Here is a 16,539-nt window from a genome sequence, read left to right on the forward strand (position 1 = left end):
GCGGTAAGAAGATTAAAGAGGGAGAAAGCTGGCCATTATGAAAGAAATGGGTTCAGTGCGTTTTATTTTTTAAGCATGATACTGTGAAAAATGACTGGAATATTTCCAGAGTGAAAGAAATCAAGCAGGCGTCTAAAATTACAGGTAATGGTGTGCACGGAGGCTGCCACATGATTAGGGTATTCTTTTGCCTCATAAACCGAGGAAAATGTGTTAAAATGAAGTACTATAAAATGGTGATTTATAAGAAGTGAGGGAGATATTCTTGAGCTTTGACTTTAAAATGTTATTTTTATATCCACTAAGATTTCATTTTAATCTATCTTTATGACAGATTAGATTTATTTGAGCCCAAGTTTATACGGCCTTGGTAAAAACAGACCTTTTTAGGTGCAACAACCTGTAGAGAAATTTTCCCAAGTGCTGAGGTGATTGAGCAGTTCATCTCCACAGGTGGGGTCAAACACACATCGCTCCCACTCTCTCCTGCTTTGAGCTGCAGAAAGGGCATCTCCTTTGACTTTGCCTTCTGTCCATAAGAGAAAGATCAGACTCAGCTGGTCTGAGCATCCTGCTGCATGGCCAGGCCTGTTGCACAGAGTGCTAGGAAAGGAAAAAGCTGAGAAAAACCTGGCTGCCTTGATTAGACCCTTCCCAGGAGAAGATGCCACACAGCTGAAGGTAGGAGTGGGAGAATGGGAGGAATAGGTGCTCCCAGCGGGCTGACGGGAGCGCAGCTGGATGGCTTCAGGTCAGCTAATATTTAAAAATAAGTAGGATTTAAATAAACCAGCTAAGGAGATTAGTGTCAGCTGTTGCGGCTGCCTGTACTGGGAATGGTAGAGCAGAAATATCTCCTCAGTAGTTTATGGTCTGAAGACGCTATGCTACGGATAGGTGAAATTAAAAGAGAAAAACTGAATTATGTTCAATTAAAACCCTATGTTCTGGAGGGTGTTAAGAGAAGAGGCGTTTGGTTGGTCGTATCTGTGGCTAAAAACAAAAACCGAACCACACTATTTACTTCGCATTATTTGTTTCCATAGATATCATTCTAATCAAGGGAGAGAAAAATGTTATCTCGATAGCTGGCATGCAGAGGCACAGCTACAGTTGGGGGTGTTGAAACTCTTCTATTTAAAAAGGTTCTTTTTCACTTACCCATAATTGAAATTTTTCAGGCTGAAATTTTCCAGGCCTAATCATAGCCCAAGGGTGAAGTAAAAACATTTCATTGGTAGCTGCTGAGTGCTCAGCACTTCTGAAAATCAGGTCATTCATTTAGATGTCTTAATATATACTTAAGAGCTGATTTTAAACACCTTTTTTTTTTTTTTTTTAAACACACTGGCCTTACAGTCGATCTGTTTCACCCACTTATCAATGCCTAATTTATGGTGATTTACACAGCTCCCCCGAATTGGAAATGCTATATATTGTAGCTTACCCTTCTCCATCATTTACATCTTTTTGACGTCACAATTTTTCCAAGGTGAGAACTACAGCTGGCCAAACACAAATTACACAGACACTACATTTTACAGGCTTCTGGGTTGCACAAAGTGAATTTTTAGGGCTAATCTCTAGCCCAGGCATATACCTAATACTGCTTCTGACAACATAAACCCTCCAGCTGTCTGAATCTGACTCCATTTCAGAGAATAGAGAAATAGAGTGACTTGCTTTAACCGTTCTCCTGCAGGAGCACAGAATTTGGTGAACACCTGGAAATAATTAATTGCTACTTTATTTTTAAAATTGATTAGCATATGATTTAATTTAGTTGACCTTCATACGAAAATTCGGTGCTTATTGAGCACTAATGATTTAAAGCACATTGTGCACAGAAAGTTTCCCATGATTACATATTGGGAATTCACCCTTTATCTATGCTCCAACCATTTCTTTCTTGTTTTTCTGCCAAAAAGCCCCACCACAAAGTCACAGTAAGCAGCAGTTGGTAGGATGGGTATCTGAGGAGACAGACACTCACAAGCACTCAGTCCATCTACAATGAGTTGGAAGTCCCAGCACAGTCTTGTGTGGAGAGGCATATTAGTTTGAGTGCAGCCTGTCTGTGTTTTATCTGCTGCATAAACATTAATGACTTTAATCTCTCTGTTCTGACTTCCACTACATGAAGAGGAGCATCTCGGCATTGAAATAAGCTGTGTATAAAGGACCTACTTCCTCATGCACAGTAATGAAGTGCTACAAAGGTGCTGCTGAGAGGTGTCAGCTCTCCCCTCAACAGCTAATAGAAATGCATGTGAGTTTTCAAGGGTAAAATCGCAACATTTCTTTGCTGTATTTCCAGACAGTGGAGATAGAAACTTGGCACTGACAAGAAGAAGATACCTCTACAGCATAACTTCAAACATCTTGATCTTCTTATAATATGACTATTCTGTTTTTTTCCCGAGGACAGAGCACTCAGAAAACTCCATCTGCTCAAAGGCTGCACGCAAACTGGGCCCACACGAACTTTTTTTTTCTGGCCAGTGTCTCTTCTATTATGGATAACAGAAGAAAGATGTGTTCACAGGAATGTGGGACATGTAATTCCACAGTAGATTTTTATTTTTTAATCGGAGCTCCTGAAGGCATTATTCCTTTACTATTCAGAAGATTTCATCATGTACCATATTTCTATGTTCCCATCCTTTCCCTTCTCCTTTAAAGCAAAAAAGAAAGATAAAGAAGGCTTAGATTAATAAAATATTAGAACTTCATGACTGGGAATGCGTTCCTGAATTGGAGTACAGGTTGGCATGAGACCCAACCTATCATTTTGTGCAAAGGACCTTACCAAGAAGTTTTGAGCCATGCCACTGTGTAGAGTCAAAATAGCCATTTCAGTGCAGTGACCAGAACTGACGTTAGAAAGGCTGTAGAACAGCCACAGCAAGCTTGGAAACCTCCTGCTCTGTTTTCTTTGAACCATGCATTTTGGAAGAATATTACCTGGACTCCTTTGCTATAAATTGCTTTTCCCAGTAATTAGGTGAAAGAATTGGAAAAGTGTAATTTCTTTCAATGCTATACATTCAGTTCATTAAGTTGAAGATAAACGGCAGAAAAGAGTATACTCCAGAACCTGGCAGGTTTTAGCTGCGTTAACTCAGTGGGCAAACAATCTGAAGGCTGAAATTTATTTCAGGAGCAGCAGGTGTTTTCAGAAACACCAGAATTTTGTAAAAGTGCCATTTCCTAAGCAAGTAGCAAGATTTTTTTTTGTAACAACGGTATTCATGCTAAATCCACAATCAGAAAATCTGAAAATACACAATGCAAACCATGGCCTGATAGATGCAGTGGTCTCAATGTTCAAAAATCTTGGTTTGAATAGTAGAATTATCAAGGCAAGGAGTAGAATTATCAAGGCTAGGAATGACCATTAAGATCCCTTTGTCAACTATCAACCCACCCCCACCATGCCCACTACTCAGGTCCCTCAGTGCCACATCCACCCTTTTTTGTTCAAACACCTCCAGGGCTGGTGACCCCACCACCCCTATGGGCAGTCTGTGCCAATGACTCACTGCACTTACAGAGAAGAAATTCTTCCTATCCTGAGCAAATTAGCAAATACATCCCAAAACAGGATTTCTTCCCAACAGTTCTTTTTGTCTGTTAGTATGAGTTTCCAAACAGAATACACGGAGGAGGATCTATTTCACTCCTTTTCTGCTATCAGATGCTTTTTCTGTCCTATCCTTGAGCAGAAAAGCATCGAAGAATGACCCTTTCCATTTCGCAGGGCACTATTTCTTCTGCCAGTCTCTCATGAGAAGAGGGGAAAACATGATTCTCTTAGAATATTAAAGGAAAAGCGAGAGGCATAACACAAAGACAGCAGCTTTCCTGAGAGGAGGAAACTAAGTACAAAGAGCCAAAAAACTGGGGTTGTTACACCTTGAGATTAGTCACTGAAAAGCTATCAGAAGGCATTGACTGTGTAGTCATGAACAAGCACAGCAACAGCAATGTTTTTGGAGCTCTGGTGAAGCTGCAAACAACATCCTAACCCAAAAACCCACAGCAGGCCTCACACTACAAAACATCAAAACCCCATCCAATGGGGGATCGTATAGATACAGTATACATAAAAAGGCCAAGTGTCAGTGAAAAAAGAAAAACAAGTGACAGGTAATCACCAGCTATGCTGGGACTGAACCTATTACTATTCCTGCCTCAAACTAGCCTTGCTATGACCTTAATCTGAAGATATCAATAGCAAAAGCCAGTGCTCTGGCAAGGGTTTGAGGGCTTTTTTTCCCCGCAGTATCAATCAGCCAGTTGAGAGAGCACTTAAATCAACCTGCGCCAGGCTTTGAACTCATAATCAGGTAAGTATGCGGGCTCTCTAGCATGTTCCTTTGGAACAAAATGGCAAGATCTCGCACCCTGTCACACTTATCTAGAAAAATGAGAAGAGAGTCAAGCAGCGACACTGAATTAAACATTAGATCTTTTAAAATAAATAAGTTAATGGATGTTAATAATTATGTTATCTCAGCGAAACACATTAAAATTTTCTATTAGTCTTCCTTAGCCCATCTCTCTGATAGGCGGTATGTATTACAGATAGCATAACTCCTGTTTTGAATCACCAGTAGCGAACGTTTTATAAATCACCCAGGCTTTTTCCTGACGCACCCACACAAAAATGCCAAAAACCACAGAGCGGCACAAGCAATTAATAGCATGATATCGTAACACTATCAAAAACAGCACGTCTGTGCACTGGCTCCTATCTGTAAACCAACAATTCCATCAGAAAAATCTCAGCTTGAAACATTTAAATTAGATCATCCCTCTTTCTTGTTTCCTAAACTCCCCGACATTTGGCCCCGCGACACTTTTAAATATTTATCACAAACTAAATGATCTGAGTGCCCAGCACAGCCTGCACAACATAAACATTACTTTCTCCTTCTCAATTATGACTTCATCTCCTTCTGTCTCCTCTCAATGTGTTTATAGCTATTGTGTTTTTCTTTTTCCCCATCAGGAGAGCCCTGAATAGGAGAGCTATTGCTGAGGAGATAGATGAGCACATTTAGCTTTACACACGTGAATAATCCCAGTAAGCCCAAGCTCCAGGCTTATTTCTGATATGTCATGTATGATACTGTAGCATTACCTCCATAAGAAGGAAAATTGTTGGAATTCATGGCATCTCTCGTCAGCACAACAGCTGGTGCCAAGTAGTTTTATTACAAAGACTTTTGTAAATCAAAATCCAAGCATGTACCTATTTCTGTATGGTTTAACTGTGATTTTAGCAATTTCCACACAAAGGAAAATACGGCTTTGTAAGATGTCCTCTTGGGTTTGGATCTTTTGCAATGCAATTTACAATCTGTACCTTTATCCTCACTAGGCTTTGCTTCTTCTGATGATGATAGGCTGGCTAAAGCAGAAGGTTTCGTCTCATCTACAAGAACCAAGGAAATGAAAGACAAGTTATTTATTAGCTACTAAACTGATGAACTGGTTTATTGTAGGGAAAAAAAAAACAAAAACAAGTGTTAGATTTTATCGGAAGCATGATACAATACTTGAATTTGATTTTTTGGGCTTCCATCCATTCACATTGTATTCACTGACCATTACTGGTTTGATTGTCTTCCCCTAGCCGGGGGTAAACTCACATTGCAACACTGCCAGATCAAATCTGTATTTCAACCTGCCGTAATAGAGAGAGAGGAACAGCTGCCAATTTCGTGGGTAGGCCAGTGTTCTCTTTGCTTAGATATTTCTTTTTTTATTCAATCTATTTATTCCGGAAAAAAAAAACCCAAGCCATTCTTTAACCACGTCCATTGGTCCCATTGGAATCAAAATCATTAAATGCAAATGCTTTCCTCAAAACAGAACCTTTCTTGAGTCAGATCTGAAATTTAGCAAGTCCGTAAAAATCTGTGGTGCATAGCTGTTTAATGGTGGTGTATGTACTGTTAAAGCTATGATCTTTAATAGATAAAATTAGTAATTGAATTGAATATATCTTTTTTTTTTTTCTCTTTCACTGCTGCTTCTTCTCAGCAATCTTTGCAATTTAAAACCTTTGGAAACCTGTTTTCATTTTTAGCTTTTCATTTCTTTCTTCAGACTCACCTCTAGTGGTTCTGGCTTTTGTTCACCTGGTCTAATCGTTGAGTACTTTTAACTAGCTTGAATCTAGAGCACTGAGCCACCTGCCATTTTGTTTTCCACGTGTTAATTGTGAGGCACACCAATGAGAGGATACAGGCCAGATTATTAGAAAAACCAACAACACTGTAATAGCCGAAGTATTCAAGGCCAATCTTTGTACACTATAGATGGCTTTTTCATCTACTGAGTAATAAGAATATATAAATCTGTAAGTAATGACTATATGAGAGCACAGTTTATTTTTGTTCCTCATACGCTTTCTTTTACAATATTAAAAGTAATGATTTGTGATTTGTCACACTCAGATGAAGGCTATGCTTTTTGGTTTAGAAAACACAAATTAGAACTTTAGTATTTGAATGGCTTGCTCCTTACAGTTACGGCATACAACTTCAGGTATCTTAAATAATAATCAGCTCATTTCCTACCAACAAGGAAGGGATCAGAAACAGCAACCCTAACAGTTTCTGATCCTGTTTTGTCTCCGCAGCTGCAAGCAGAAAGCAGGAGCAACTCATCAGCTGCGCATTACTTACTCAAGATAATTGTCTGCCTCTCTGTTCCTATCGCTAGGTGAACTAGTAGGGCTACGAGTTAAGCCAAGTCATTTCTTTCTGTAACGTTGTGTGCCTGTGGCTGAGGAAGTGATTCATGCAGTTTGTGTAGGCACAGTGCTATCTTTAGGTGCACACCTAAAATGAGTTCAGAAAATAAAACGTTTTCTGGATCTGGGTAAGTAAGTCTGGATCTTTTCTTTGACACTCTTTGTAAGAGTAACAAAACATGACTACCAATATGAGATAGCACAGGAGTGTATATGACATCTCCCAATAAACCAGGCCAGACAGATTGTAACATAGGAAGTTATAATGACAGCTTTGGAAGAAAACACAATGCATTTAGCACACCTCCAGTAGCAAAGTAATAATTAAGAGTGGTATGTTCCCCTTACTTCTCTAGGGAAAAAGGAAATGTATTTTATTCAATCCATCAGCTTTGCAAATCAAAATACCAAGGAAATATACATCTCATCAGAGTCAACAGACAAGCATCTGCAGACAGTAACACAACTGGATTTCATGTGAATCTCTGCAGCTGGAGTAAACCTGAGGTAGGAGCCAAGTAGCACTTGATACAGCTAAAAGCTCAACACTGCTTGAGCAAAAATATCCCCCTGCCTACAAAGAGAATAAAAATGCTGCATGGATTCAGATATATCAACTCATGACTACTGCAATGGTAAAAACCCAGGAAAGTGAACATGGTTATCCTTCAGCAACAAAACAGAATCAGAGAACCGTAGGTGTTGGAAGGGACCTCTGGAGACAATCTAGTCTGCCCTGTGGTAGGTTGCATGGGAAATCATCCAGGTGGGCTTTGAGTATCTCCAGAGGAGGAGACTCCACCACTGCTCTGGGCAAACTGTTCCAATGCTCCATCATCTCACAGGTCTTCCTCATGTTCAAACTGCCTGTGTTCCACTTAGTGCCTGTTGCCTCTTTTTCTATTGCAGGGCACCAACAAGAACTTCTTGATTCCTGCCTTTTAGATATTTACAAGCATTGGTATGATTCCCCTCCTCTCAGCCTTCTCCTCTGCAGACTGAACGGTCTGAACAGCCCCAGGTCTCTCAGCCTTTCCCCACATGGGAGATGCTCCAGGCCCCAAACCATTTCTGTAGCCCTCCACTGTACCCTCCCCAGTAGTTCCCTGTATTTCTTGAACTGGGGAGCCCAGAACTGGGCACAACTGCTCCAGATATAGCCTCACAAGGGCAGAGCAGAGGGGGAGGATCACCTCCCTCAACCTGCTACCCATGCTCCGTGTAATGTACCCCAAGGCACCACTAGCCTTCTTGGCCACAAGGGCACACTGCTGGCTCATTCAGCATGCTTATCTTGGTAAGCATAATGCTCCGTGGTCCAAAGGTGCTATGCTCTATGCCCATGTCTTCAATACCAACTGCTTGCCAAAGAAGAGGCAACAAAGAAGGCATACAGAGGGACTTCAATCACTTGAGGCCAGAACCAGCTGTTAACACACAGCTGCAGGAGACTGACCTGTGGAGTGCAGGGAGAAACACTGCACTTACATACACACAGGATATGTAAGCCCTAGGACGTGTAAGGACCCTCATCAAATGAATTCCTTGTCTGAAAAAAGCTACAGTACAGTATGCAAGCCAGATTAGTCAAGAATCCAGGATTTCTATTTTTCCTCCTGCCCTATACCAGGTGTCCCTTCTTCAGTTCAGTTTTCCACATATTGATAACAATCTCCAAGTCAGCTTAAAAAAATAGCTCTGAATAAAACTGCTTCATGCTCTGCAAATTAAGGTAACATCCTGCACTACAATGAGGGGGAAAGAAAAAAAGAAGAAAAGAATCATGTTACATGTTATACTGAACAAAAAAAACTCTAAAAAAGAAGGGGATTTGCAGGCATTTTGCTTGTCACTTCAGCTCTTCTGATGCAGTGCTTAATTTCTAAGTATTTTGCAATGAGCACAGTTCGGTAAGATTAAAAACATAAACAGAAAATAAAAAAAAGAGAAAAAAAGAAGAAAATCTATTGTGACCATGGAGTGACATTTCATTTTACAATATTAAACTTTGTAACTTGTAATATATAATTTATAAGCATACCATCTGCAAAATCCACTGCTCGTGAACTCTGACATTCATTTGCAGTATAGGTAATGCCTTCCTATATGGATTTAAAATCTTCATAACCCCTGAGACTCAAGCAGACAATTTATTAAAACCTGGAAATAGCCTGAAAAAACCTAAGAAGCCCAGTGTACAGTAAAGAAAGACCTTCCCCAGATTTCCTTTCCCCCCACTTTTATTCCATGCTACTCTGGTGTAAGCAGAGAGGGAAAATCACTTCTCTCTAGTTAGAGGATTAGCTAGAGGCAGTCCACCTTAAAGGGGGAACCTGGAGCTGGGAAGTTAAGGAGGGAAGCTTGCATTCCTGCATTGTAATAATTTCATTCACAATGAATGGTGCTGCGGCCTCCAAAGGGAGAACTGCACAAGCTCCGAGCTAATCTGGTGAAAACGTACAAACATTTTCCTTCAAAAGCAATGAGTTGGGCTGTTGTTCACCAAGGTCGACAAAACCGAAAGCCCTGCAAGGACCTGAGCACTCACCTGCTTCCTGGCTTGGGCCCACGGTTTCCTCAATGTTTTCCTTCTCCTCTGCACTGTTACCACCTATTGGGAAGACCACACAATCCTTTACAATGTACCCTCCTATTGGTAGCAGCAGCAGCACTACTCATTATCGGCAACGCAGCACAAACTTCTCCTTTACAAGAAGGCCCCACAATAGAAGGGGAAGGATGTGAAGGTAAACTGAACAAATGGCCAAAGGTAACCAGCAAAATTTTAAGCTGTCGTATTTCCAGCTGGGAAGAGAAGCTAGATTAAAGATTCTTACCTTAGTAGGCACATCAGAAATATGTGTATATACCAAATAAATAGAGCTTTCCCTAAACACTGTCTGCAGTAGATAAAAATGTTGCTTGACCTGAGTCTACTCATTTTCGAAAGATTTTATTTATTTATTTTTTTCCCCAAGAATATTTTCCTCCAGTAACATTTCCACAAGAGCCCTGAAGTGGCTGTGTTTCAGATTTCAGAACCCACTTACATAGCTATGGGAGGTAAGAAGAGGAGAGGCAGAATTGCCTGAATTTTATTTTAAAGTAAAAGGCTCAATGCCACTTAACATAAAATAGAAAAATGCATCAGAAATGACTGCAACGGAGAGAGTGAAATAAACCATCAGACAGATCGCCTGGATTTAATGTGTTTTCCCCCTTTTTGCTTTCGCTTTCATTCCCAATTTTCTCCACTACTTTGCGTTCACATTCATCACCCATTTCCTTTCCTCCCACTCCCTTACTGAAGGCAGGTATCAAGCCCTGCATTACCACTGCCAGAAGTGATGCCCTGGGGAAAACTGGTCCATGGACACCACACCAAGCTCCCTTAACCTTCGCTTGGCCGTATTTGAAGTATATCAGGAAATCTGTATTTCCAGCGATGGAGAACACTCTTTTAGCTTCCTGACAACATTAAAGGCTGCCGTGAGACGGGCTGGCTCGGATGTGATGGCTGTGCTCCCTCTCTTCCAGCATGGCAGCTGAGCTCCAGCCTTAATGAGGCATTTGGAAAAATGACTGCTGAGCATGTACACTGGGAGAAAGGAGATTCATTCCCAGGCCTGTAAATGGTTCAATAATGATATTTTTTTTTATGCTGTGGCTCCTGGGTTTTTTTGATTGCAGCTTCTCTAAAGCAATGCAGTTGCAAGCTCTTTGCACTGCCTCCTTGCTTTTACTTAGCACAGAGTCTGCTGAAGAGAAAAGCAGTAGCCCAAATGCATTTAATTGGATGGGATAAAAACTGAGAAAGTGCATGTGTTTCAGCAGCAATCACACATCTCCTGGCATGACGCTGCACTCAGCTCACATTTAGAGGCCCGGGTAGGATGCTCGCCCTCTCCAGCAGGCAATACATGCGGCATCCAGCAGATGGGACTCGTGGAGAAGCATTCCCCACTGGCTCACATGAAGCAGCTCTCAGCGGTGGGGATGGAGCAAGATGGAGCAGCACCCCAGCACTGGGTCTTCTGTCTGCCTGCTGCTCTCTGCACCAACTGTAACCAGCTGCAATGGCTGGCTGGATATAGTGATTTCTTAGGATGTTAGTGAGCTCTAACCTGTAAAAAATTGCATTTTATGGATGACCAAAAAGGCTCGACAAAACCAGCTGGGTTTTTTTTCTCTCCCTCCCTTTAAATCACTGTGTCCATACACAATGCAGGGACTGCATGCAGACCAGAAAGTTTTCTGTGCCAGAAGACAAACTCTTCTCTCCCCCTTCTCCTCTTACAACACGGCTTTGGGACTTTGCAGGCTTTACAACACACAATTAATAAACAAGGAAAAAATCCTTTATGTCACCAGGCTGTGTTTCAGAGGGATAAAGTTGTCTAGATCGGGAGCTGTGGAAAGGAACAGTATGTTCAATACAATACTGTAACACAGCAGTGCAGTGACACTTGAAAAATCTTTACCATTAAGTTGGATCCAAAGAGAATATTGCATCACTGCTAAACAAGCAGTGCCAAAACATGAAAGATTTCATTATGGCCAAGTGCAACACGTTTTGCTCTGCACAGAAGGACTTCATATTCAGGAAAAGCACATCAGGCAAAAATAGTAGCCACGGATATATCACTGGAAGTCATTTCAGCAATTGCCTGACTGCATTCACAATGAAAAACTACATTTCTAGATGACACTTGTTGCTATATCTATTATAGTGACTATAACCATGAGTTATTTGGCTAAAATCAGGTATCTGGGAGATTCATTCATAGTTATTTCCACCTTATTTTAAAGTTACTTTCGCCAACCAAACTTGCACCTCCAAAGAAGGTTTAAAATACCTGCTTTATCAGATTAACAGATAATGCATATATTAATTAGAACATGTTGTCAATCCTGAGGCTATTATTTCACTGGTGATTCACTGTTTAAAACTAGAATAATGGAAAGATAATTACAGCACTGTGTATTAGATTCTTAACATGTTTTCCATCTAACATTTCATTTTGTTCCTTTGGAGGAAAAAAAAACCACACCAAACCCACCAAACGTGAAAGACTTGAAGCAGAAGTTTCACCTCTTGTACTCTGACCCAGCCCAGCAGACTGACTGGACTGTGACAAGGGAATTAATTTTGATCAGCATAGTGAAAGTACGTGTTGTGCCTGCAAAGCGACTTTCCTACAATTAGAGGAAAGGAAACGCCACGGTTAAGAGTGGGTGAGTGATTCTGAAGTGAGTGATTTGCAGAGGGAAAGGTTAAGCTCTGCTTGGCCCAGGGAACCTCATCAAGTCTAGAGAAAGGGGAAAGTGGAGTAAGAACATAACAGTAAGAAAGCAAACTGTTGGGTGGAAAAGTGGCTAATCCCAAAGCATCTGACAAACATATTTTAGAAGATAAGCAATTCAGTTTTCCACTGTAGTTTTATTTGCCCCTGCTCTCCTTTTCTCCAGGCAGATAAGTCAGACCCAGTGCATTTCCCTTGAGCCTTCCCCATGACATCAGTACTAAAGACATCTTTTCCACTGGGTGGCTTCCATAGTGCCCGCCATCCTTCTCTTTCCACTACTGTGGCAACTGGAGATTACATTTCCTTTAAATTAAAACTCTCCCCACAATATCTGCTTTTCCATTGTACCAGTAATTGAACAGCAATCTGTCGCTCACTCCCAAGGAGATGGAAAAAGCGGTGAATGACATATCGTGTCATTTTAGGCCAGCAAATGTAAATGATTTTGAGCCACATCAAAAGACAAATGGGAACATCTGTTTCTTTTCTCCTGCATGGCAGTCAGTTGAAAAAACAGGAGTTTTCAGAATTACAGAAGCATATCAGACACTAAAATACCTATTCCTGGCCATATATTTTCCTCTGCCAAGCTGACTACTGCATGGCAGGAGCTCGCTCTCCCCCTCTTGGCCTTTTTCTTTGGGATCAACATGGAAATTTCCCCCAAATAGCATATATCCTTATTATGGTAGCAAACAAGCCAGGCAGTGGCAAATCAGCACATTCAGCAAGCTGGCACAGCACACAGCATTTTGAACTAAGCTAGAAAACTGGATGCTCTAAGAGTGTCTGCCTGTATTATATTAAGGAGAGGTACTTAGCATGCACAGTGATGTGTCAGCTGCAGATAGTGCCCCAAAACGAAGCAGATGATATGATAAATAATAAGCCGGCGGTCACATGGGAGAAGGTTGAGACAAGAAACCTGTGAATGTCCAGGGGACAAGTTCTCAGCAGCACAAACAGAGCAGGTTTTAGTATTCTTCCCATTTACTCTGCCAGAGGCTGGAGGCACAGGGCTCTTTACATCCCTCACTGTTCTTGTGACAAACATGGCAAGTCAAAAATATTAATAGTCTGCCGGCCTCTTGGCCCTTCCCATTTCAGAGGTGAATGAATGCCAGATTCTCATACACCTACTCCTCCTCAGCAGTCCCTTTCTTCATAAGTAGTCAGAGACATGTTTAGAGCTAAGGGTAATGTCAGCATCTCAAAAACTGGTAAAAAAGACACTTTTCAGAAGGAAACAGAATTGCAGATAACATATTTTTAGTCAAAGGAGGAAATTCTGCTTAGCCAGTCGACTTCTACCCCTCCAGCACACAAGTTATTAATAGTAAAAAATTTTTACTAGGAAGAAAGTACTTGTACGCGCCATTGTGCTTCTGTAGTCAGAGTAAGGCTCTTTCAGAATACCTCCTCCTATCTGGAGTGGAAATAGTTGATACAGAAGGCCAGTATCTGAGAGTCATAACTCATCTGTCCTTCCCACATATCTGTGTATGCATCACAATCCCGAGTTCCACTTCTCACCCTGTTACATACTCACATGGCTTCTGCTTTGCAGCCATACAAATCTCCCATGGTCTGGCCTGAAAATTTCTCTCAAAGCTGGGCCACACTTCTGTGACAAATGCAAACCAAGATCTGGCAGATAAAAGATGTCACAGTTCTGAACCGTCTTTTTTGCAGCATGAAAACATTGCCACGGTAATCGCACTAATGATGTGAAGGTCCTTCCACAATAACAGGGACACTAATTAATGAGAAAATTAAAAATATAGGCCTTGATCTTACAGCTGTTGCATTCTGCCCAGGAGCAGATCTGCTGACTTCAACAAACTCGTGTGATGTGAGAAGAGAACACATGGATCTGGATACACACTCAAGCTCATATAGCCAGCAACCACTGTCAGACAACTCCAGTAGGAAAATGATATCAGACATAAAACAAAAAGAACATACACACAAACGCCATCATGGTAGAACTGCAAATGTATGAAAACAAATCATTAGGGCCGTGGCCTGAGGTTATCAAACGTTTTTGCTTTGCATTTTCATTTCTTTTAATTAAATCACAATTTTTAAAGTCAACTTTAAACACGACTGAATTTAAAGAAGGGTTAGTAATAATTATCATCGGCAGTAATTGTTTAATGGAGTTATGAGACTTATTCTCCCCTTGTTGTATGAACAGTTTTACCTCACTGCAGATGCAGCCCAGAACACTCTCCATCAGCACACCGAGACTCACCAAGTTGTCAGTGTAATAAATAACAGGTTCTTATTTTCATGTAGTGTTTTTGTCAAGCATTTTTGGGGAGTGTGGGAAAAGAATGAGAGCTACAGCTCGTGGGGATTATCTCAGGGGTTTAAAATAACACTATTGTATTTCATTATTTAGCGTCCTGAGAAATACGGGAGCAAAAGCTAAAGCCCACCGCAATTGTGATGTGTTTCCCTAACCTCACTCCTCTGTGGATCACAAGGCAGGTAACTCAGCACCATGGTACATCTCCCAGCATAGGGAAGGACCAGGGGGCAACATGTGGGACCACAGTTTCAGAGCCAAGTGAAATGCTTTGCTTGTGCTAAGATTTATCCCAATCCACAATATTTCTGCAAACATCACACAAGGCAGTTTAGTTTCTTGCTGGATGTAATTTGTTGTGTGACACACACCATAGCTCAGATTTTGCAGTACAGGTACCAGGCAATAAATTATCTACAATCTCATTGCCCAAGATGCTGATCATCGCTAATTCTGACAATCTGCCAGTGTTCCAACAAAGCAAATAAAAGCAGGCATTTTCTGGGAGCCTGAGCTCTCCAGAGCATACCATTCCTGAGACTGTGTGGTGGAGGAATGTAATAGTGGTTATATGGTTAGACAGGGAAGACATGTAGGAGACCACACCTGCTAAGAGGGCATAAGACATGAACCAAAACAATTATGGCACCATTTTGCATTAGCATTTCAAAATGAAGGGTATGACTGTGCCTTCTGTGCTGGGCCCAAACAATCACACTGCTTTACTGTTATTAGAAATGAGAAAGGAATTGCAACTACAGTTTACATATGCATGCAGTTGCCTGCTAAAAGAAACCTAAAAGACAACCTAATGCAATGGCAGTAGCCTCTCCAGCAATGAAAAGAATCTCCAAAGAAGGGTTTCCTCAGAGAGCAAATAACAAGTAAATACACAGATAACGTCCTGTTTTTTCCCCTGGCTAAGCGAAAAGTGATCACCTGATACTGTGAGAGCTGTAATCAGTCAAGACAGATGGCAGACTTCAAAACAGGAGTGAAAAAAAGAATCTATCAGCCAAAGTGGATAAGGGTTAATGGCATCACTTTAAATATAACCAGTCTATATGAAGGTGAAACATTTTACAGACATGTTTGATACACATGCTTCACTTTGTCTGAAGTACTTTATCTTAATGTGAAATTTTATTTAAGGGCTTAGTTCGGTGGCAAAAGGAATGCGGTAACTTCTAAGCTATCTTAATAAGAAGTAGCACTTTAATGCTGAACAAGAGTGTGTGTTTTTGAAGGATAATTATATGTCTACATGTTCATTTTCACTATGAGCGGAGCAGAAATTTATCGAAGAATATTACTGCCCTGTGGGATGCAAGGAAGAAACGTAGCTGTAATTTCTCAAATGCTAAAAGAATTGTTTGCTACAAAACAAGGACAATTTTAAAACTTAATCAGAAGTCAAATCTGCTTAATATTAATCCATACTTAAAGGGACCAAGAATCAGGTTCTACATAGTGTTGTAAGGAACATAGGAAAGACGCTTTGAACATGAAGTAACACACGGCAGATGTACACCCGCTGCAACCCCAGGAAAGCAGCAAAAAACTGCTGACTTCAGTATCTTTTCAGGTTGGATATTAAGAAATATTTCTTCTCCCAACAAGTGGTGAGGCAGTGGCACAGCTGCCCAGGGGGGTGGTGGGGTCACCGTCCCTGGAGGTGTTCCAGAGTTGTGAAGATGTGACACTGAAGGACATGGTTGGTGGGTTTGGTGAGGTTGGGTTGGGCTTGGACAAGATGATCTTAGTGTTTTTTTCCAGCCTCAATGATTCTATGACTTTTGCCATTGCACTTATTATATCCTCCTCCTAATGAAGCCAACAACAAGCAGCAAAGCTGCAGCAATTGTGCTGTAAAGAAGGAAGAAGTCTTATACTAATGTTGCAACTGAAGGATTAAGCTGTAAAAATAGTTTATTAGCTAGTCCCAAAACTATGCATTTTTTTGTCAATTGACAAATCTTTCTTGGAAAAGGGATGCGGAGTGAGGGTGCTCCCCTTAGAATGAGCATCCTTCCTAACAGCCATGACCTACTGAACTACAGCACTGTTCAGCTAAGATGCACCTCTACTTGGACTCATTTCTACTACACACTCAAATCAGATGGATGACTTCTCCTGTAGACACAGTACAACTGATT

The 16,539-nt window shown here is 41.0% G+C and overlaps 1 protein-coding gene across 3 annotated transcripts in view; it reads right to left on the reverse strand.

The window, feature by feature from the left end:
• Positions 1 to 16,539, reverse strand: part of MACROD2 (mono-ADP ribosylhydrolase 2) — a 786,342-nt gene that overhangs the window by 45,467 nt on the left and 724,336 nt on the right. Inside the window, exons 12-13 of one of the 3 annotated variants that reach the window (XM_015856725.2) lie at positions 9,315 to 9,377; positions 5,372 to 5,440 (exon numbers count right to left, since the gene is read on the reverse strand). The exons of 1 other annotated variant lie outside the window; for it this stretch is intronic. In XM_015856725.2, coding sequence (XP_015712211.1) covers positions 5,372 to 5,440; positions 9,315 to 9,377 — 132 coding nt within the window. The remainder of the gene's footprint in view (positions 1 to 5,371; positions 5,441 to 9,314; positions 9,378 to 16,539) is intronic. One more of the 3 variants, XM_015856726.2, reaches the window with a different exon arrangement.

The sequence above is a fragment of the Coturnix japonica genome, chromosome 3 (assembly GCF_001577835.2).
Source record: "Coturnix japonica isolate 7356 chromosome 3, Coturnix japonica 2.1, whole genome shotgun sequence".
NCBI classification, from domain to species: Eukaryota; Metazoa; Chordata; class Aves; order Galliformes; family Phasianidae; genus Coturnix; species Coturnix japonica.